The sequence below is a fragment of the Diceros bicornis genome, chromosome 13 (assembly GCF_020826845.1).
Source record: "Diceros bicornis minor isolate mBicDic1 chromosome 13, mDicBic1.mat.cur, whole genome shotgun sequence".
Classification (NCBI taxonomy): domain Eukaryota; kingdom Metazoa; phylum Chordata; class Mammalia; order Perissodactyla; family Rhinocerotidae; genus Diceros; species Diceros bicornis.
The window spans coordinates 38,199,412-38,222,686 of NC_080752.1; the positions used below are offsets into that span (position 1 = coordinate 38,199,412).

Sequence of the window (23,275 nt, forward strand, 5' to 3'; positions counted from 1 at the left end):
AGGGACATGTTCTGAGAAATGTGTTAGGTGATTTTGTCACTGTGTGAACATCATAGAGTGTACTTACACACACCTAGATGGTACAGCCGACTACACACCTAGGCTCTATGGTACTAATCTTATGGGACCACCGTCATATATGCAGTCCCTTGTTGACAGAAAAGTCATTAGATGGCACATGATGGTATTAGTATTGGTATCGATAACTCTGCAGTTCCTAGAACCAATGGGCTTCAAAATCCTGAAAAATCAAGTAGCTTATTTTTACAGCTGCCGGTCAAGAGAGGAAGATTTGGGGGACTGGGTCCACTTTAAAAAGCCTAAAATTGAGGGAGCAGTTATGTTTCTAGCAATTAGCTCAAAGAAAATTACCCAAAAGGCTAAAAGATGGTGACCCATAGTTTTACTGTTAGTGAGACCAGCTATAGCAGATTGAGTAAATACATTTTTATATATCAGTACCGTGAGGTGTTATGATTTTTAATGGCAGCATGTTTTGGAAGTTTTTAACAACATAGCAAAATGTTTATGAAATTGTATTAAATTAAAAAGGCAGGACACAACATTGTATACTTAGAATGAGCTCACCTATGCTGAAAAATATACACATACAAGTGTGAAAAACGAGAAGTGGTTATCACTGAGGGATGAGATTACTATTTCTTTTTAAATCTTTTTTTATACATGACTCTTATTTTTTTCCCCCACAAATGAGCATGTAAAGTTTTTATATCAGGAAAAAAACCCCAATGATGTACAAATAGTTGAAAACTCTGCTTCGTAAGTTAAGGTGAATGGGTTCTCGACTCTTAGAAGAACAAGCATTGGCTAGTTCATGTTTGCTTTCGGGAAGTCATGGAGGCTCAAGGCAAGCTCGGCTGGGTAACCACGGAAATGTCCCAAATCCTTGGGGCAACCTTTTTGGCTTTTCATGCATAAAAAGTGGACAATATACCCAGTTTGGTATAGGGGTACCAACACTGCACTCCAACCCACACGATAGCTCTGTGACCATGGGAATACCCCTAACATCTCTGAGACTAAGCGTCATCATCTGTAAGACAGCCACAGGAGCCCTTACCTCATAGGTCATCAAAACAACAACTACCTTAGCAGGCCCTGTAATATGCATTACATCTGCTTTCTCTAACTCCCATCTTACAGATGAGGGAATTGTGGTCTAGACAGATCAAGCAGCTCGCCCAAGCTCATGAGTGGAGTCAGAATTCAAATTTGGGCCCCTGGCTTCAGAGGCTGGGCTGCCTCCATGACGCCAGGCAGATGAACGGCTTTTGTGACCTGAAAAAGGCTATATCCATGTGGGGTGTTGTTATGATGATAACAACACGGCATATTATTTCGCTGTGAAATCCGAAATGCTTTTGTGCTGATATATTTAGAACCTTCTGTGGAAGATGAAACTGAAAAAGATTGCTGATTAGATTCTGTTTTGATTTGTGAAGGGAAAAACGCCTGCCACAGAAATCTAATTTCCTGCTGGATTTAGCCTCTTAAGAAGGGTCTACAGAAAAGAGGTTCTAGAAGACTGGCTTTGATTTCTCACTCCCAGGTTTCTAGCTCTGTGACCTAAGGTGAGCTGTCTTCCCTTTCAGAGCCTCAGTTTCTTCATCTGTAAATGGGAGCAGTAATCCTTACAGCTCATGGGGGTGGTCCTGAAGGGTAAGTGGGATGATGCATAAAAGGGTGCCACACCCCAGGGGGCAGACCACTTGGGGTCATGAGTTGGGATCTCCCTGGGCCTATTTAACTAGCCTGGAGGAGAGACTCCATCAATGCTGTTTCCCTTTATTAGTCCTATTATTACAGCTTCCAAGAGGTGTGCCTGAATAGGGTTGGGCCTGGCAGCCAGATTTTCCACACACCCTAAGCTTGCCCTCCGGATGAGTTTGTGATTTGGTGTCAGTTCACTGGGCAGCCCTAAGACCCTCCCCAGCGCCTCCCTTGGTCAACCTGGCAGAAGTGCTCCTGGACTGAGATGCCTGGCTCCTCTCTCCACGCTGGTTTCTCAGGAGCCAGATCACAGGCTCCCCTTGGGCATCGTTGATATTGCTAATCCACTCCTGCCCACCTGCCTGGGTCCAAACCCCACCGGGGCTAAGGTCCTGGTCAGGACCATCCCAGCTCAGCCATGCTCACTGCTCTGCCACAAGGCAAGGAGGTAGTGGGCATATTTGAGTCCCATGGGGCAGACCCCAGGAAAGTAGGGTCTGAGGGCAGAAGAGGGACTTCAGAGTAGGCTGAAAAGGGACAGGTGAAGAGGGGACAGAGGATGGGTTCCTCCCCCCGTGAAACTGAGGTTTTGGGGGGAAGAGGAAGGATGGGGTAGCACCTACCGAAGAGTGTGAGCCATCATGCTGGTTTGCCCAGGACTGATGGGGTTCCAGGGTGTAGGGCTTTCCAAGCTGAAACTGGGGCTGTTTTAGGCTCTGCCAGTAATGGGCTGTGTGAGCCTGCGCAAGTCCCTCAGCACGCAGGGACTGCCCCTTCTGCGGAAAGGGCCGGTTCGGCTCTGCAGGGTGCTTCAACTCCGCCACCTCGGCTGTAGCCCCATTAACAAGTGGTCAGGAGGATCTGGGGACGGGCAGAGCTGGCGAGGGGAGGCCAGCACCTCAGGGGCACTTCTGCCCCAGAAAGACTTCTTCCCGCGGAGCCCCGAGCTGCCCCAGCCGCCGGCTGGCACGGGCCCCCTCCGGGGCTGGCGGGAGGGGGGCGGGGGCGGCCCCGGCGCGCATGCCCGTCTTGGGCTGTATGGGGGAGAGGGGGGACCGTGGCTCCTACCTGCAGGCCGTTGGGGTACACGTCGCCCTCCGAGAGCGAGTCCACCAGGTCCTCCTCGTCCAGCGTGGCCCGCTTGTAGGTCGACATCTGCAAGGCCAAGTGCAGCACGGACTCCCTCAGCGCCTCCATGGCTCTCGCGCCCGAATGGGGAGAATGGGGAAGCGGCCCGGGCGCCGCCGCCACCGCCGCGCCCCGCCCCGGCCGGGACACGGAGACCGGCCCACGGACCCGCCGGCCGGCGGGGGAGGGGGTCCTGCCTCCCTCCGCCCCCCTCCCGCCCCCTCCGCTTATGCAACGCGCGCCTCCCCCCCAGCGCCGACAGCGCCGCGGGCCCCGGGGGCGGCCACACGCCCCACATGCTGCGCCCCGCGACGCCCGGTCCCCGCCGCCGCCACCGCCACCGCCGCCGCCGCGCCCGGCTGCTCAGGGCGGCCGGGCATCGCGCCACCTTCGCGGGCGGCGCCTGATCGCGTGCGGTTCCCGGTTCCCTCCCCCGCCCCACGGGGACACCTCTGAGGCCAGAGAGTCCCGGGGGAGATGGAGGCCGCTCCCCTTCCCAGAGGTCGCGAGAGGGGCCCCCCACGGCCAGACTCTAGAAGGCAGGAAGGGGCCTCGCAGCAACCCCTCCTTCTAAGAAACCTCAAGCCCCCATTCAATACGGGGATTCCCAGGGGCAGACACTGAGTCGAGTATTAGAAAGGTGCCCTTAATTCGGCCCACAACAGTCAAGAGACAGGTTCCTCCCACCGTTGGCCCTTAGGTGCGTCTAGGAAGTCTCCTCCGTCAGAGCTAGAAAGATTAGGGGGTAAAAAGGAGGGGGAATAAAAAAGGCAGGTGTCTTCCCTCTCATTTCCCACTCCCTCTAGGTCAGGGGTCTTTAAGCCAGAGAATTTCAGAAGATTCCAGAGAACTCCCCTGACCTAGAATGAACAATGCTGTGTGTGTGCATTTGGGGGCTGGAGGGGAATCCAGTGCTTGCCTCCAGGCTCAAAGGTGGGACCCTCCCCCCAAAACATTAAGAACCACGGCTTCAAGGCTAGTCAAAAACCAGGAAGGTCACTCTTCCCTCCACCTTCCCTCTCAGGAGGCGAGAGCCTCAAGCACATGCTCCCTCCCCAGCCCCTGAGGGCCCCCTATGACCGAGGCTGGAAAAGTGGGTGCTCCCAGATGTGGGGTGCTCAGGGAGGGACTCTGGGCACCCAGCACTCTGCCTCCCACCCTAGAAACGTCAAGCCCAGCAGCTTCCCAGAGGACTCCCCACTTTCAGCGCGACCTGGTGCCCCGCGCATTTATACATTATTTAGCTTTCCAAAGTACACTTCTGTTCATTCCCATATTTGATTCCCCCCACCACACGTGTGTGTGAAGGAACAGGCTCAGAGGGGGAGGTGACTGCCCAGGGTCACAGCCACAGCTCCTGACAGTCTCCTGGCTTCCACTCCTTCCCTCTTACAGCCCCCTCAGCACCCAGAGACAGCCTTTAAAAGGAAATTCTGACCTTGCTACTCCCTTGATTAAAACTCTGCAGGGCCAGACCCTTCACCAGTCCCCCAGCCCCTGCCCAACCCTGACCCTCATCTCATGCTACTCCCCCATCTCATTCCCTCAGGTGCCAATTTCTTTGGCCCTCACTCAGTTCCTCAGTTTCCCCTTCCTCCAAGACCTTTACAGCTGTTCTCTCTATCTGGAACATTCTTTCCTCATCTCCATGGCTGGCTCCTGCTTCAGATCTCAGCTGAAATATCACCTCCTCAAACATCCCTACCACCCTAAGTAGCCCCTCAATTCTCTATTACAGCACCCTACTTTTTCCCTTTATAGTATTTATTGCAGTCTGTTATTTTTTGTTGTTGTTTTAATGTCCATCTCCCCCTGCCTCTCCAGAACTGTGAGCTTTATCAGGGCTGGGACCTTGTGTGGCCCAGAGACTCCCCATCACCTGGTACACTGTCGGTGCTCAACAGTTAAAATAAATGGCAGAACAAGTGGAGGGGAAGGGAAAATGGCTCTGGGACAGTGCCTGCAAATCCCTGTGCATCTAACTTGGCAATGCCCAAGGACAAGGGGAACTGTGTAAGGGGCACAGGCCCCGAGGGAGGCAGGGTAATGGGAAGAATTTAAATCTGAGTCGTCTGCCTCACTCCTAGTGGGTGGATGAGTTCCCACTACCCACCCGAGAGAAAGAAAGGGCTCCCAGGCCTCCTCACTTCACGCTGGGTTACACTAAGTAACGGCTGTCAACCGCCCGAGGAAAAGACCCTTGAAAAAGAAGTTCAATCCACCAAACATCTCCCCAGCCTGGCACAGCAGCCACTATTGCCTGTGCACCGAGGATATGAGGTATTTGTCAGTTCTCTGACACCCATCACCTCAGTCAAGCCTCTGGCCCTTCCCTCTGAAGCAGGTATTATTGGCCCCTCTTACGGAACCTGAAACTGAGGCTCAGGGAAGTAACCCGCCCAGGCGCAGTGAAGCAATGGCTCTTCCTCCTTCCATCTCATTTCAGAGATCACCCCTTCCCGGAAGCTCCCCTGACTGCTCTCCCCTGACCCCAGGCGGCGTCTGGTCCCCTGCTCTGTGTCTCCCCACTCCTCCCCATAGCCCCCCACCCTATGCTTCCTTCTGTTGAAGCACACAGCGCTCTACATGGGAGAACCTTGAAGGCAGGGGCTGCATCTCTTCAGGCCCCTATCCCCAAGGGCCTGGTCCGGGACTCGAGCCTCCATAGGCATTTGAACGAAGGTAGGAGGCCGGGAGGGAGGCTGGAAGCCCATCCCAGGGGCCAAAGCCAGGCCAGCCCTGCCGTCCATCCCGCTGCAGCCTGCCTGTGGACAGATGACGAGGGAAGCTCACATACCTCCTAAGCAGAAATCCGCTGAGATGGAGAGCTGTTTATTTTTCAGCACACAAAAGATGAAGGGCCCTTCCCGAAATGCCTGCCTTGGGCCCTGGAGTGAAACTGAACCCACCTGGGCTGTGGGAAGGGCTTAGCCAGCTCCGTGGGGAGCATGGTAGGCCCCAGTCATCGAGTGACATTCCTATGGCAGCCCTATCTTTGTGCCCGCCCAGAAGCCAGGCGGGGCCTTCCGTTTACTGTCTGTTGGATCCCCACACCCACCTAGAGCCTCAGCCTCAGCAGGTATCACTTCCATTTTATAGAAGAGGGAGGGGGAGGGGCTGGGCAGACCGAACAGTTGCCCTGTGCTGCTTGACAAAATGTCTCTTTCCTGGCCCCTCGATGCCCTGCGAGGTGGGAGTCATCACCTCCGCTTTACAGATGAGAAGACTGAGGACTAGGGAGGAGGCAGGACTTGCCTCAAGTCACCTGGCTAAGAGTGAGGGAGCCAGGATGTAAATCCTTGCCTGCCTGACCTCATGATGCTGCCTCCGGAGAAGCCCAGCCACATGGCTCGTAAGTGGCAGAGCTGGGCCTAGAACCCGGGTCCTGGACTCCTGGTCCTGTGCTCTTTGTGGAAGGGGGAGCTGCTCCTTCAGGTGAGGACCTCACGGAGTCCGAGGGCACTGAGCTGGCAGGGCAGCCAGCGCCTGTCCTCCCTAATCGCCTCATTTGCGGTTGTGGGTGCCACACCTGGCCCTGCCAGCTTCAGGGAAGGGGAAGAACGCTGCTGGTTTGTGGGGAGCCTCTGCCTTGATCTGCTGGTTCCGCTCCCGGCCCCGCCAAGCCGGAGAGGAGAACTCTGGGCTTGGTGTTGATGAGAAGGGCCTGGCGGAGACCAAGAATGGAGAAGTGGGAACCACAGCCCGTCCCCAGTCCTCCAGCCGCACAGAGAGGTGATGAAAGCCAGATGAGGGTATGATGGTGCCCAGCTGTGGAAACCCCACCCTGTGGGAATCAATCGCCTGGGGTGAAGAGAAATGAGAAATGTCATAAACACTCCTGTGTTTCTGACGACAAAGGCCTCTGGCCCAGTGGCACCAGGCATGATCCCATTTGCCCAAATGCGTGAGTCACTCAGACGGCTCTCCCAGTTGGTTTGCTTCAAGGAATCTTGGAGCGCATCAAAGGAAAGGGCAGCTCAAGAGTGAAATTTGGAGGCCAGGACTCCTTGGCCACATCCTCTGAGTTGTTTTCACATTCAATTTCTAAGCCTCAGCTCCTTAGGGATGCTGCCCTTCGTGCCCACACTTCCCTCAGTTCTTGCCTCTGGTGCCAGTAATTAGCTGGGATCCGTTAAATCCTTACATGTCATTTATACATACTCATATTATGTGTTAGTTAAATATTATATTATCAAGCGCAATAGTTGAGTGAGTAAAAGCTGTAAATCCAAACCTCAGTTCAGATCACCAGTAAGCCACTTCCCAGCTGTGTGACCTTGGGCAAGTGACTCAGCCTCTCTGTGCCTCAGTTGTCTCATCTGTAAAAGAGGGATGATGATAATAATAGTACCTCCCTCACAGGACTGTTGTGATCCTTAAATGAGTTAACACAGATAAAGTGCTTAGAACAGTGCTGGGCACACAGCACGTGCCCACTAAGTGTTAGCTGTTATTATTTATATCTCTTTAGTTATAAAACACAAGGCTCAGAAGCCTTCAATTGATCCCTACCACCTAAAGAACAAAATCTAAACTTCCCTTGCCATTCAAGGACTCCCCCAACTGGCCCACACCTACTTCTCCGGGCTCACCCTCCACAGAGCCCTCAGGTGTGTGGCCGTCACCCTAACCCTTGATCTATCCCCACAGGTGTCGAGCACTCAACAGGAGTCCGCCAACTCCTTGATGCCTGTCAGGCCCTGTGCTGCAAGCTGAGGGGGCAGCCCCGGGTAGGACTTGGTCCCCACCCTCAGGGGACTTGCGGCTGATATCCCCTCTCCACCCCAACTACTGCTCTCCATCTCTGGCCTACCTCCTCCTCCATGAAGCCCTCCTCTCCTCCCCAGCCAGAAGGAATTACACCCTTCCCTCTGGTGTGCCCCCGGCATAGCACCTGCATTACATTCAGACCTTTGTCCAGGGGTCTTTATCCCTGGGATGGAGAGGACCTGGGGGTGGGCAACAATCATCTTACTACCCTCCATCCCCCGTGTCCAGCACAGAACCTGGTATACAGATAACTGGTTAATTTGTATCTAAGATTTTCACTAGGGCACAGGCATCTGTGACTTCATCAAAGAAGAAATAGAGTTTAGTTGCTTGATGACAAGTAAAATTCAAATAGGACAACTTTGGGCAAGGGGCAAGGAAAAATATGACCATCATTCCTGAAGATGACACCACATAACATCTGTTACTACTATTACATTATCCATTATATTTTTCAGTGTCTTTTACATGAGAAATTTCCATGTGATAAATTTCTTTTTAAATTTATCACCAAGTTCCTGAAGGAGTGAACTGCTTTTTGCTTTTTGATAATAGAAATCATAGGAAATAGCCTGTATCCCTTTCTTCCTTGGCTGCCAGGAAGCTCACAGCCAATCAGAAACCCACCTATGGGCACTTTCCTGGTCTTTATGGTCAGCTTTTTCCTTGTCCACATTTTCCCCTCTATTTTCTCCGATCCTGATTTTCCATTTCTATTGTGTATCATTTTATTGATTGTGTTTTAGTCATAACCCATCACAAATCCTTTGTGGAATAAAGTGAATTAGAAACAACCTGTACTAGAACACCCTGTTCCTAATCCACTCTCCTGGGAATGCAGCTTCAACGTATTTATTCAACAGTGGGAGTGAGGCAGTGAAGACAGACCTGGGCCCAAATCCAGGTTCCCTGGCTAATGGGACCATGTCATTTCCCTTCCAAGGCCTCAATTTCCTCATCTATAGAAAGGGTCATTGTAAAGATTAAATGAGATGAAACATGAACTGCCTGGCATATAGCATTCCAACCCTGAGTAAGCTGGCAGCTGGGAGACATGCCACAGAACCCCCCTCATACCTGTTTTTCTTTATTTTCCTTCACTTTTCCCGTTTGCTTCTGTCCTCGTCCATATTTTCTGATCTCAGCCTTCGTTCAGCCAACATTGGCATTACTCTAGCCCTGCTGCTGTACTCAGGGCAAAAATAACCGACTTCCTGGGTGATCAAGGTTAACATCCATAGCGATAAGTCCAACACGACTTACCAGTAGATAGTACGCACTCTTGATATGATGTGATGAAAATGGTACTTTACCTCTGTGGCCTTCCTCCCAAAAGCAATTAGCTCAGTCTTTTCACGAGAAAAACGTCAGATAAATCCCAATTGAGGGACATTCTACAGAATGCCTGCCTAGGACTGCTCAAAACTGTCAAGGTCATCAAAAACAAGGCAAGTCTGGGGGGCCGGCCTTGTGGCGTAGCGGTTAAGAGCGCGTGCTCCGCTGCTGGCGGCCTGGGGTTCGGATCCTGGGTGCATACTGATGCACAGCTTGTCAGGCCATGCTGTGGTGGCGTCCCATTAAAGCGGAAGAAGATGGGCACAGATGTTAGCCCAGGGCCAATATTCCTCAGCAAAAAGAGGAGGATTGGCATGGATGTTAGCTCAGGGCTGATCTTCCTCACAAAACAAAAAAAACAAAAAACAAGGCAAGTCTGAGACACTGTCACAGCCAAGAGGAGCTTAAGGAGACATGACAGCTAAATGCAATGGGGTATCCTGGATGGGATCCTAGAACAGAAGAGGACGTTAGGTAAAAACTAAAAAAATCTGAATAAAGTACAGGCTTTAGTTAGTAATAATGTATCACTATCAGTCCATTAACTGTGACAAATGTACCATATAAGATGTTAATAACAAGGGAAACTGGGTGTGAGACACAGGGGAACTCTCTGTACTATCTTCCCGATAATGCTGTAAATCTAAAACTGTTCTAAAATAAAATATTTAAAAAAAATAACCGGCTCCCCCTAAAACAGAAAACAGAGTCGTTGACACCGACACAAGCCCAGCACCGCCCAGTTCTCAAGGCCCTTTTATACCCTTATCTTACTGTGTCTCATGATCAGCCTGTGGGATGAGCCCTGCGATTCCCACTTTACAGATGCAGAGACTGAGGCAGAGAAAGGAGGCAGCTCGTCCGCTGGCGGCAGAGCTGGGACTCACTCCCAGATCTCCCTGACCCTCTCAGGGCCTCTTCCTCTTTTCTCGTGCCGCCTCCCTGGGGCCTGGCTCTCCAGGCCCATCTCCTTTGGAGATGTCAGGCTGCCCCAGTTGGGTTGTGGGGAATAGGGAGGGATATAACTGGGGGTGGTGGGGGAGGGAGACTTCACTCTCTTGCCACCAAGGGGGTCAGAGGGAGCTGGAGGCCTGAGCACTGAAAGGGGGAAGGTGAGCAGGAGGAGGGGGCGAGGAGGCCTACGGGGGGTACTCCGGGAGAGAAATCAGAAGGCCAAGGGCACCGAGCATACATGGGAGGTCAGGGCTGCCAACCGGCCTCCTCAGAGAGGCGGGAGCCCTGCCAGCCGATAAGTCAACCACCCTGCTCTGGACCAGAGTCCCAGGCTGGGGCCCCTAATATGCTGGCAGCGGGAGGCTCGCCCACACACACAGGAGCTGGAAAACACTCACCCACCTGGCCTGGTGTTGACTCACCTGCCTGCAGGCCCCGGGAGGCACTGAGAGCCCTGCCTAGTGCTGCCAACCCACTGCCTCGGCACCTGCTGAGGGGGCCACCCCATACCCAAGCCCCAAACCTGGCCAGCAACCTCTTGCTTACTCCCTGACACAGGCCAATCACCACACTGCTGCCACACCTCTCTCCACCCCCCACCGCCTGACAGCCTCCCTCTGTCATCTCTGCCCCTCTGGCCAGGCCCACTTGGCTCTGCCCCCTCCTCCCCCGGAAGCCTTCCCTGATTAGCACCCTGGACCCCTTGATCTCCAACTGTCACTGCGCCCAGGCCCTCATCTCTCAACTGACTCCAAGCAGAACTTTCTAAACTAACTGATATGATCCAGTCACTCTCCTTCACACGCTGGCTGGAACTGGCAGAAGAAAGCAAGAGCCTTGGCCCGGCTTTCAACCCCCCACCCCTTCCCTGGGATCTGGCTCCTGGCTCCTCTCCAGCCTCTCTCACCAGTCCACGCTCACACACTCGAACCTCAGTAAAATATGTATGGTTAGTCCCCTAAACACACAGGCTTCCTGCTTCCAGCCTTTGCATAGCCACTGTCTTCTGCCTGGGAGGCCTTTCCTCTCCTTCTTCCCTGGCTAACCCCTCAGCTCAGATGCATCTTCCTCCAGGCAGCCTTCTCAGACTTCACTGCATAGACCCTTCCTCTATGCTCCCCGGCAGCACCCTGCATGGCCTTCTAGCATCTCATCCCAACAGAGTGACCGCGAGCCAAGCACAGCTGTGTGACCTTGACAAAGCCATTCACTTCCTTTCCGTGCGTTTTCTTGTCCATCAAATGGAGATGATAATGGTACCTACTCCATAGGGTCTCTATACATATTAAACAAATAAGGCACGTGAAGTCCTCAGTCCAGGGCCTCGCAGAGAGGCTGCGCTCGGGAAACGCTACAGAGTGCGGCGGGGGCTTTGCAAAGAGCTGGTCCTTCAAGTCACACTGAGGATGACGAAAGATGGGAAGGGAAGGAACAGCTTGAGAGAACCTATGACACGCCAGGCCCCAGGCCTGGTACTCATTGGCGCATATCTCCTTGACTCTTCCCCATTGCACAGTGTGAAACAACCGTCATACAGGCTGGGCTGGGAACTTCCCAAAGTGACACATCTGGTAAAGAACAAAGCCTGGACAGAACCCAGGTGTGTCCATCCCCACAACTGTGGTTTTGCCACTACAACAAACAAGATAGTGGCCTCAACCCGCTCCGTCCTTACCCCTTCAGGTGTTACCTCCTGGCCGGGTTAGAGGGGCTGAGGTGTCCACTCCGATCTTCTCTGAGCACCAAGTTTGAGACAGACTAGAAACCCGCAGCAGGCCCTCAGCTGTGTGGGGCGACCAGGCTGGGTAACCACCAAGCCGAGGAGACCAAATGATCCTGAACAACTTGCTGATCTCATCACACAAACTTAGGACAAAGTTAATCTGTCTCACTTAATGATATTTGTAACGGTGATAACTGAGCTGCCCAGTAATTAGGCTCGAGCAGGAAGCAGCTCATGGAGATGGCTGTAATTAGTATTTGTGTTACCCAGGAGGGCGAGTGAGGGCTGGGAGGAGGAAGTGGATTAGGCAAGAAGCTTTGGGGACTCCTTGGCCGTGAACTGAGGGTGGCTGGGGCTCTCACAGTTTGTGCCAGGCCCTGTGCCCACCAACTCATGTAGATGATCCTGTTTAACTTTCAGGATAGCCTCTGTGATGTAGGTCCTGTTATCCCTTTTCTAAGGTGAGGAATCAGGCTCAGAAAGGTCCACTCATTTGTCCATGGTCACACAGCCAGTAAACAATAGAGCCAGGCCTGCTCATCTCTCACTCTAGCCCAGGAAATGTCCCAGGCAGTAGGAGGTAATGAGGGATTGGGCTGGAGGCAGGAGATCTATCTACATTCTGGTCCCAGTTCTGACAGTGACTTACTCTGGGCCTCAGCAAGTGACTTCCCCTCTCTGGAACACAAACAGAAGGTGTGCCTGTCAGGCTGGGGGTGGCTGAGTGTGGACATGGGAGCTGGGCTCACTGATTCTAATTTTTGGGCAAGCCACTTCACCATGATAGCCTCAGTGTCCTCATCTGTAAAATGGAAACAGGCGTTGCCCTCATGGGGTTGTGAGGGTTAAATAAGTTAAAAGACTTACAACTGTGCCTGAATATTATTATCACTTACTGGAAAAGCATGGGCTTTGGAGTCAGTATGTCCATCCATAAAATGGGGAGGTAGCTGCTAGATGAGAACAGTGGTTCGCAAGCATATATATTTTAATCCCAGAGAACCCTTTATTTTAAGAACTTAACATGGCAACCCAAAATACAAAAGAGATATAAGTGGAGGTGCCACTTATGCACTCAGTGACCCCATATTCTGACTCCAAGCCTGGCTTCCTTGGGGGTTCCACACAGTCAGTGCCCAATAAGTGTTTGCTGCTCTTGGGTTTGGGGAACAATAACTAATGGCAGCCTTGCTCCCGAGTGCCCTTGTCCAGAGTCAACATAGCTGAAGAGGGGCAAGGGGCTCTTCCTGACCCTCTAACGCATGCTGGTTCAAATGCAGTAGTTGGGACTTTTGGGTTCTGTGCTAAAGTGTGGATCTAGCTTTCCTGGGCTAACCTGGGCACATGTCTGTCCTCTGTCCATAACAGGCCAATTCAATTCAATAGCCATTTCCTGGAAGTTCTGGGATGCCTGTTTACTGAGCACATATCATATGCCAGGCCCTCTCCACAACCCTGCATGGTGGGTAGCACTGTCCCCATTTGACAGATGAGGAAACTGTGGCTGAGAGAGGTGATGTGACTGTCCCAAGGCCAGGCTGCCCTTCTACAATGCACAGGATCTGGAGCCAGACCCAGAGGGCTCCCCTGGTATGGAGGCTGCGAGGGCCCTGGGGTACCAGTCCACGTTATTTGGTGTTCTGGTGGGTGGAGACATCTTCAGAGTAGGGAGACCCAACTGGCATTAGGTCTTACTCAGCAAACAACCTTGACCCCAGGAGAACCAGCAGCCTGACAGGCTGAGCCCCACAAAGCTCAACCCCATGTCACCTCCTCCAAGAGACCTTCCTTGACCAGTCCTGCCACCTCATCCCTCCTCCAGCCCATGGCCCATGGCCCTTCGGTGTGCACCAGAATGGTGCTAGGCACTACATACATCGCTCATTTAATTCTGCCAACAGCTTTCTGGCTGCTGATCTCTACCTCTCCATGCCTCGGCTTTCTCATTGGTAAAACAGGTGATAATAAGAGCATGTATATATCTCAAAAGCAGGTGTGAAGATCAAACTGGAAAAAAACAATAATAACGGCAAACGCTTATTTAGCACTTACTTCATGCCAGGCCCTGGCTCAGTGACTTGCAGAAATAATAAGAGCCAGAGGGGAGGGTCTGGCCTCTCTCCGCCCTTCCCCTCAGGCTTCTGGAACACTTCCCTGCCAGTGACCACAGACCCTCTTTCCCCACAACTGCTGGTCCTGAGGAATGCGGCCAAATGGAGCAGAGAGAGCACTGGAGTGGGACCCAGGAGTCCAGGTCCCGGTCCTGGCTGTGCCCTCTCTGGGCCTCAGTTTCCTCCCGTGCCCCACCCCCCAAGGAGGGAGGAGATGATGGAAAAGCAGCATTGTTTGCCTGGTGATCCTTATCTTCCCCTTCCCAACTCCCCCAAGTGACAGGCTTGTCTGGACAAGGCACCAGGGGGTGGGGAGAGTGGGGAAGCCCCAGCCGCCAGCTCCCCTGGCAGCGGCAGCCTGGCCTGGCCCTGGGCCCGCTGGCTGATTCTTCTGTCGTCATCTCCCCCACTCCCCTGCCTCCCTCTGGGGCCTGGGCTCTCCTCCTGCCAGGTTCCTGCTACTTCTGCCCTCACTTGCCCAGTGCTCCCTGACACTCTCATCAAGCATCAGCCAGGCTTCCGTCCTCCCAAGCTCACCCCTGGCTGCCTTCCCAGCACCTCCTAAAGTCGGGGCTCCACCAACTGACAGCCAAGGTGCCTGGACATGCAATCCACCCATGCCAGGGCCTACCAGCGGGCAGGCCTGGGCGCTCTCTCATTGCTGGTCAGGGCGGCAGCACCCCTGGGGGCCGGCAAAGCTGCACCCCAAGTGGCATAAGCATCCCAAGCAGCCTCACCCTCCACCCCCATGCCCCATGTGTAGGAGGTGGGAGCACGGACTCGGGAGCCAGACAGTCAGGGTTCAAATCCCAGCCAAGCTCTCCCTCTGTAACCTTGGGCAAGTCACTTAATCCCTCTCTATGGCTCAGCTCACTCACCTGTAAAATGGATTTATTAATAAACTGTTAGGAGGATTAGATGACTTAATAACATGGAGAACTTAGAACAGGACCTGAAACAAAGGAACCACTCCACAAATATCAGCTGTTCTTCTTACTAACGTTCTGATGAGCCCACGGCAGAACTGGCAGTCCACAGGTCAAGTCTGGCCCACAGGTGCCAATTCTTTGGCCCACAGTGCTGTAAAAGGTTTGAAATGCCAACACAGGAGATTTTACGTGAAAATCAGTATTTTCAGCTTTCCTTTTTAAAAAAAAAGACTTGGCCACATTCTCACGTGGCAACAGCCAGCTGGAGCTAACGGGTGGCTTGGATAGGCCACGAGTCCCCAGGGTACCATTCCACCTCCTCCTTGTCTCCTCCTCACTGTGGCCCAGGATCAGCTGCCACTTTTCATCATGCTGGTGCTTTGTTTCTTACAACAAAGAGAAATATTTCTTGTACCCCTGTCTCAGTCAAAAGTGGGAAAATGATTTATGTGAGGCTTAAAAACAGGCAAAACAAATCTAGGGTGACAGACATCAGAACAGCAGTTGCCTCTGAGGACAGGACTTACTGGGAAGGGGCCTGAGGGAACTTTCTGGGGGAATGGAAATGTTCCATACAGCAGTCCCCCCTTATATGAAGTTTTGCTTCCCGTGGTTTCAGTTACCCACAGTTAACCACGGTCCGAAAATATTAAATGGAAAATTCCAGAAAGAAACAATTCATAAGTTTTAAATTGCATGCCGTTCTGAGTAGCGTGATGAAATCTCACACCGTCCCGCTCCATCCCACGCAGGACGTGACTCATCCCTTTGTCCAGCGTGTCCACGGTGTATACGTTCCCCGCCCGTTAGTAGCTTAGTAGCCATCTCAGTTATCAGATCGACTGTGGCAGTATCGCAGTGCTTGAGTTCAAGTCACCCTTACATTACTTAATAATGGCCCCAAACACAAGAGTAGTGATGCTGGAAATTCGGATATGCCAAAGAGAAGCCGTAAAGCGCTTCCTTTAAGTGAAAAGGTGAAAGTTCTCGACTTAGTAAGAAAAAAATTGTATGCTGAGGTTGCTAAGATCTACAGTAACTTTTTTTTTTTTTTTAAGATTTTATTTATTTTCCCCCCAAAGCCCCAGTAGATAGTTGTATGTCATAGCTGCACATCCTTCTAGTTGCTGTATGTGGGACACGGCCTCAGCATGGCCAGAGAAGCAGTGCGTCAGTGCGTGCCCGGGATCCGAACCCGGGTCTCCAGCAGCGGAGCGCGCGCACTTAACCACTAAGCCACTGGGCCGGCCCTACAGTAACTTTTATGACAGTATATTGTTATAATTGTTCTATTTTATTAGTAGTAATTAATGTTACTCTTTTACGGTGCCTAATTAATAAATTAAATTTTATCACAGGTGTGTATGTACAGTCATGAGCTGCATAACGACATTCTGGTCCATATACGATGGTGGTCCCATAAGATTAGTACCATACAGCCCAGGTGTGTAGTAGGCTATACCATGTAGGTGTGTGTAAGTACACTCTATGATGTTCGCACAACGACGAAATTGCCTAACGATGCATTTCCCGTCATTAAGCAAAGCATGACTGTATAGGAAAAAACAGTATATTTAGGGTTTGGTACTGTCTGCAGTTTCAGGCATCGACTGGGTGTCTTGGAACATATGCCCCGAGGACAAGGGGGGACTACTGTATCTTGATTCCACTGTGGTAACACGGGTCTCTATGTTTGTCAGAACTCAACAAACCGTTTGCTCTGGCTGTGCATGCTGCTCTATGTAAGTTATACCTCAATAGAAAAAAAAGCGGAAAAATGAAAGGTCGGGGGGGGGTCTCATATTTCAAAGAAAACAGTGACTGACTGTTTTGTGGGTGTGAAGAAAACGCCCGTGAGTTTCATATCCTGACAACCGTGAAACAAGACACGTCCTCAGGCACCCTGGGAAATGAGCCCACTTCCCCTGCGCACGTTTCAGGGTGAGGCCTAAGTCTACGGCTGTGAACGACTGATCCGCAAAGGACTGTACCGACCACTGATGTCCAACACAGTAGCCATTAGCCACAGGTGGCTATTGAAATTAAAATTAATTAAAATAAAATAAAAATTAAAAATTCAATTCCTCATTTGTCGTAGTCACATTTCAAGTGCTCAATAGCCATGCATGGTGAATGGAGGGCACACAACATCTCCATTAGCACAGAAAGATCTTTGGACAGCGCGGGTATACATGCTGGCTGCAAAGCGGGCTAACGTCTGGGTCCCCAGCCAGGGCAGGCACCGTGATCTCTGCTGTGCAGAGCCTGACACAGAGTAGGTGCTCAGTCAGTACGAGCTGAACAAATGAATGAAGGTAGAAGAAGCAAACAGTGAGACCTGGGTTTGAATCCCAACTCTGACCCTCGCCAACTGTCGGTCTCCAGCAAACCTCCCCCCTGAGCCTTATACAGATGACGGCGTAGCAGTCTCTCCCTCCCTCTCAGGACTGCACATAAACTCATGTCCTCAGGGATGCTCAGAGGACCAGGGGCCAAGAAAAGGCCTTCAGGAGAACTGATGGGCCAGCAGCCACCCTGAATTCTAGAACAGGAGGGAGGCAGGGAGCGATGGGAGGGACAGTTGGGAGTGTTTCTGTTTACGAGAGTAGCTTTTGAAAATGGCGGGGGGTGGGGGGGGGGAGCAGGTGGTGGTAAAGATAAACCAGGCCTGGCCCAATTCTGCGGGTTCCGGTGGGAGGGCTGCTGAGCACAAGGAAAAATCTACGTTAGCCCCCATGCCTGGCCACCGGAATTTGAGCTGGGAAACAGCGTCAGACACCCACAGACACTGCTGTGATCAGGGTGGTTGGGAGAGGGGGCCACCTCGATACCCAGAGAGACTCCTCTGTCTTGCAGGGCATGGACCCCCATCAGGGCAGGCCGGGATGGGGCCAGGACAGGGACTGCTGGAGCAGAGAGGGCTGGCTGGGCCCTGAGCAAGGGCCTGGCCCAAGTTCATCTTCCCAGCACCCTCCATATCTCCTCCATACCCAGCTGCACAGAGCCTCCTGGAAGTTGGGAATGTCAGCACTCATCTATCTATTTGTTCATTTGTTCAACAAATATCTGTTAGGCACCTGTGTGCCAGGAAATGAGCTCTGTGCTAGTACATCACTGAACAAGACAAAGTCCCTGTTCTCAGGAGCTTGAATTTAAACAGCGGAGAGAGACAATGAGCAATGTTGCAAAGAGTTGCAATAATAATAGCATCTAACATTTATTGAGTGCTTACTGTGTGCCAAACACTACACTAAGTGCTTTTTAATGCATCTCTCACTTCACCCTTACAAAAATAATAATATGTATTACTGACCCCATTTTAAAGCTGAGGAAACTGAGGCACAGAGAGGTTACAGCCAAGATCATCCAGTTCTCAGTGATGGAGTTTGGGATTTGAAGGCTGACAATTTGACTCAAATCCCCATCCCTAAGCAGCACCCGGACTGCCTCATTGCAGCGTGACCTGTGTTATAAAGAAAGTAGGCAGGGCAGTGTGGCAGAGAGTGCCTGGGGAGGAGCTGAGAAAGAGCAGGTGACATGAAAACTGAAGCCAGAATGTCGAGGTGGCAGCTGTGAGAAGGGCACTTCTGGCAGAGGGAACACAAGTGCAAAGCCCGGAGGGGAGTGAGCCTTGTCCGACGCCCCACCCCAACCCATTCTACAGATGAACTAACTGAGGCCCAGAGAGAGGAAGTCCCCTGAGTAAGCTGAATCAGGGGTACACCAAGACAGGAAGCCAGGCCTCTGGACTCTCGGCCCAGCCCTCTTTCCAAAGCCCTGCAAGCCGGTGCCACCAATGCCAAGGGCTCGGTGGTGGATGCCAAGGGAGGATGAGGATGGAGCCAACTTGGGCTTAGGATGGCTGAGGGTAGCTGATGGTCCCTTGTCTCCTTGTACCCAGATCCTCCCTTCCTTCTAGGTCCAGGGTGTCAGCTCCTGGACTGCTCACTGCTCAGCACTCCTGCCCACGTCTCCCCAGCCTGGGTGTGTAACACTGGCCGCCCTGCATTATCACTCCCAACACCGGCTCACTCTCCTTAATCTGCTTTTTGCTTTTCACAGCAACCCTGAGGGGTAGGAGTTAGGAGCTCCCCGCCACGGATGGGAACACAGACTCTGAAGTCAGACCCACTCGGCTTAGCCGTTTAGTAACTGTGACACTGCGTGAGTGATGTCACCTCATGGAGCCTGTTTCTCCCTCTATACAACGAGGACAGTAGTGGCTTCCTTGCCGAGTTGTTACGAGTGTCACAGGAGACACTGTGAGCAAAGAGCCAAGCGCAGTGGCTGACACAGAGAGCGTTTCATAAAAGGCAGCTTTCAAACAGCATCAGTAGTCACCCATGTGAGGATGTCAGGAGCACGACGGCACCAGGAGACCTTCCCTTGCACCCGAGGGGCCACTCTGGTCACCGTCCCCGCAAAGTCTGGGGCTCTGGTTCCAGAGCAAAGAGCTTGAGGTTCTTTGAACCTCTCAGGAATACACCCGAGGGGTGGAAGGGGAAGCTCTGCCTGGCCAGCAGAGACCAGCCCTGCTGCGACGGCTGTGCCCACACCGGGGGCTGCTGCTCCTGGGCACTGGGCTCCAGACAGGAAATGGGAAGGAACAGATGAGCCTTCGTGGAAGGCAGTCAGGCACAGGGGAGAGGCGCCCGCCCACTTGGGAGCCTGAGCCTGCCGTGAGCATCCTTGTGGGGCAGAGACCTGGGGCAGGAGAGAAGAGAGGGGCCTGGCTCACTGGTTTCCTAATACCCCAATGGGCCACATCCCCTCTTGATCCCCCTAGAAGGTCCAGAATGGGTCACCTCTACAAACCTGCCTGCCCTGCTCTTGCACGGAACCATAATCCAGCTCCTCCCATCCTCGTGGGAACTGCCCCTTCCCCTAGAACATATCTTCTGCTTCTCTACCTCTGGACCTTTGCTTAGGCTGTTTCCTCTGCCTGGAGAGCCTTGCTCCGTGCTCTACTCTCAAAGGGGTAACCTTAACATTTGAGGCTCAGCCTAAACAGCGTTTCCTTTGCCCCCAGCTGAAGTGGCTCCTTCCTTGGAGCTTTAGTGTAACAAGCATTTATCAAGGCTCTCAAAACTGGCTGGCCTCCTCTCACATATCCTGCCAGGGCCTGGACATGGGGCACACTTGGAAGCCTTAGTCCCCAGCCCTTGCTCCAGAGGCCACCGTGTAGGACTCCCAGGGGCTGCCGGGACCCTCCCTTGGACCCTCCCTGTCATCGGGGAAAAATCCCCTCTGTGGTACTGGAGGTAAGAAGAGGAAAGGTGTCTGTGGGAAGGGCCAGGAGACCTGAGAGAGCTCTGGTGTGTGTTCCAGAAATCCCTCAGATCAGGGACGAGGCCGAAGAGGCAGGAGTGAGGCTGTCCAGAGCCCAGGACACGGACCTAGGAAATCTGGCTGTGTGACCTTGGGCAAGTCACCTAGCCTCGCTGAGCCTCAACCTCCTCACTTGTAAAATGGGGCTGGTACTCCCCACCTCTGTGAATAGAAGGTAACAGCCCTTGGCACACGGGAGGTGCCTGAGCGGGGGGCAAGCTGGAGCTGTGCACTGGTGCTGCCGATCCCCAGGGCTCCATTCTCAAATACCGCAGCTCAGAGCACCTCTCTCCTTCCTGCCTGCCCATCGCCTCCCCTGCGGGAGTGGTTTTAAAACTCCCCAGTACCTCGGCAAGCAGCCAGAGCTTCTTAAAGTGACTGACCTCCCGCTGAGGGCTTAGCCAGACCCAGCCAGAGCCGACATTCACTGTTTCTGGAGATTATCACAGCTCACAGAAACGGAACGGCAGGGTGCCTGGCAGGAACCTGGCCCTAGCGCCTCGCTAGCTCTGGCTGGAACTGGGCCAGGAGAGCACCCCACTTCCTCTGAGAGAATCCACGGGACCCTCCCTCCCTCCCTTCCCCATCACCCAGGCCACACTGGGGCTCAGGGGTTCTGGGGCGACAACCCAGGCATGGGCACTGCAGTCTCGTCCCCATTGGGCCCTGAGACACGGATTTTACGGAAAGAAATCTGGGCTGGAGTCAGGGGGTGGTTGCTCCCACTCTGTGGTTAAGAAAATAAACTCTGGAACCAGACTGCTTGGGTTCAAACCCTGGCCCTGTCATCTACCAGCTATGTGACCTTAAGCAAGTTACTTAACCTCTCTGTGCCTCCGTTTCCTCACCTCTAAAGTGGTGAAATAATAGTACCTACCTCATTGGGTTGTTAGGAGGATATAATTAGTTCTTTGTAAAGAGTTTACAACAGTACCTGGTACACAGTGAGCGCTGGACTGGTTAGTTGAATGAACGGATGAGTGAATGACTGAGTCAATGCCCTGCTCTGTGGCACGAGGCCCTTCAAGATCTGCCCAGACATCACATCTGCCATCCCCCCAGGCAGGTCACTATCGTGCCTGTCCCACTAGCTTCCTTTGCCTGGCAAAATCTGGCCATTGCTGTTTGTCCCAAGAACTCCTTCAACACGTGGTTCAAATGCCACCTCCTCTGTGAAGCTCCTCAGTCAAGACCCTCAGGGTCGTAAGTGACAGAAACGCAGCTCTAATGGGGTTTTGTAACAAAGCATTGCCTGAAAGGGACGGAGGATCGGCCATCAGGCAGGAGGAGATCCAGGAGTTCAGACGATGCTGTTGGGCTCTCTCCCTCCCTGCTCCTTCCCTTTGTGTTACCCTCATTCTCATCTCCTGAGTTTAGATGACCTTCACACCAGGAGAAGGGGGCCAGGCTTACCTCCTGGCAGCTGAGAGCCCCAGAGAAAAGAACCTTTCTTTCTGTGTTGAATTATAGTCCAGAGAAGAACTCTGATTGGCCAGCCTGGTTGATGTGCCCTCCCTGCGAAGACGGGGGGACAAGATCCCGTGATTGGCACCCAACTAATACCACTAGGAGTGGGGGAGGGGCAGTTCCCAAGGGAAGGGGCTGCTGTTAGCAGGAGGCGGGGAAGGGCAGCTTGACAGACACAAACTGTGTCCACGCCATCACCCCGACACCCAGGCCCTGCAAGTTTTCCTTCCTCTGTGCTCCCATGGCACTCTGCACACGCCTCCACCAGGTCCCACCAGGCTGCGGGATAACTTGGGGACTGGGTTTGTGGCTGTCCTGCCCACTGGGCCACGAAGTCTTAAAGGGCCAAGGCTCCAGTCATCTTGACCTCCCAGCGCTCAGTGCTGCCCCCTGATCGTAAACCACTTTCGACAAATGAGGAAAACAAGGTTCAAGAAGTAAAGGGGTCGCCCAAGGGGCCAAGCAGGATGAGAATCTCAGTCTAGGCTCCTCTGACCCCACCCTGCAGCTTCCTCCCTCTACCCACAATTGTCAAAAACATCCTTTAAAAAACTCTGACAAGGAGGGCCAGCCCTGGTGGCCTAGTGGTTAAGTTCAGCACCCTGTGCTTCTGCGGCCTGGGTTTGGTTCCCAGGTGCAGACCCACACCACTTGACTATCAGTGGCCACGCTGTGATGGCGGCTCACATACAAAATAGAGGAAGATTGGCAACAAATGTTAGCTCAGGGTGAATCTTCCTCGGCAAAAAAAAAAAAACAAAAAAACTATGACATGGAGACTGCAACCCATCTGTCAGAAAGCAGGAGATGGGCCCCCAGAGTGGTGCCCCTGCAGGGAAAGGGCTCTGGCTTTGCCGTCAGCTGGACCTGTGTTCAAAAACAGCTTCTTCCGAAGCCACACGTTACAATCTTGGGCAACCAGGGCAGTGGTGTGGACTAAAGAAGAGAATGGAGACAGAGTGTGTGGCACGAGTAGGGACCTGAGGAACGGGGGCTACTGTTTTCAGAATTGCACTCCCCAGCCCTCCCAGGGCAATGGGTGGGTCTGGCTGGCTGCCCAGACCACAGGGCCCGGAGGTTCACAACCCCAGTGCCTCCCCTCGCCCAGCATGCAGGAATGTTCCCAATACTGTCCACTCCTCCGTTCAACTGTTTATAAGCCCAGCAGGCCCATCCCACATGCCACCAACAAACAGCACGGGCTTCTGGGGCAAGTGGGGAAAGGAACATCCAGCATGACCAGTGGACACGGCACTCTTCTCATACATCATGCACGTCACTGAGAGGCAGGACAACGCAGCAGCAGGAACGTGGCGAGCTGGGACCCAGGCAGCCTGTGTTGAAATCCCAGCTCTGCCTCCTCCTACCGGTCTGACTTGAGCAGCCTGTGCCTCAGTTTATCAGTAAAACAGAGAATAACAGCACCTCTCCCGGGTGCCTACGAGAATCAAATGAGTTAAAACGTGCAAAGCATTGTGGACACGGACACTGCTGTTTACTTGCTTCTCTCGTGCCTCTGTGAGGAAAGGACTATCCTTGTCTCCCCTTCTGCAGACGATAAACCCGCCGCCCAGAGAGGGGCGGTGACTTGCTCGGGTTACAGTGCAGGAGAGTGACAGCCAGGACCTGACACCAGGTCTGCCTGACTCTGAACTCCGGTGTTTTCACTCGGCACCGCCACCCCCCCCACCCCCCCACCCCCGTTATCCCCTCCTGGACTCTGAAATCCTGTCTCAGCATGAAGTGCTCGTCCCCACCTGCCACCGCGCCACAGCCTCATGGGAGGGCAACTCCCCACG

The 23,275-nt window shown here is 53.0% G+C and overlaps 1 protein-coding gene across 4 annotated transcripts in view; it reads right to left on the reverse strand.

Annotated features, from left to right (window-relative positions):
• ECE1 (endothelin converting enzyme 1) overlaps positions 1–23,275 on the reverse strand; it is a 106,450-nt gene that overhangs the window by 52,219 nt on the left and 30,956 nt on the right. The window contains exons 2-3 of one of the 4 annotated variants that reach the window (XM_058553136.1): positions 7,094–7,178; positions 2,800–2,886 (exon numbers count right to left, since the gene is read on the reverse strand). In XM_058553136.1, the coding sequence (XP_058409119.1) occupies positions 2,800–2,886 (87 nt within the window). In that variant the 5' untranslated portion in view covers positions 7,094–7,178. Of the gene's footprint in view, positions 1–2,799; positions 2,944–5,656; positions 5,764–7,093; positions 7,179–23,275 lie in introns of those variants that run through there. The other 3 variants (XM_058553137.1, XM_058553135.1, XM_058553134.1) reach the window with 3 other exon arrangements.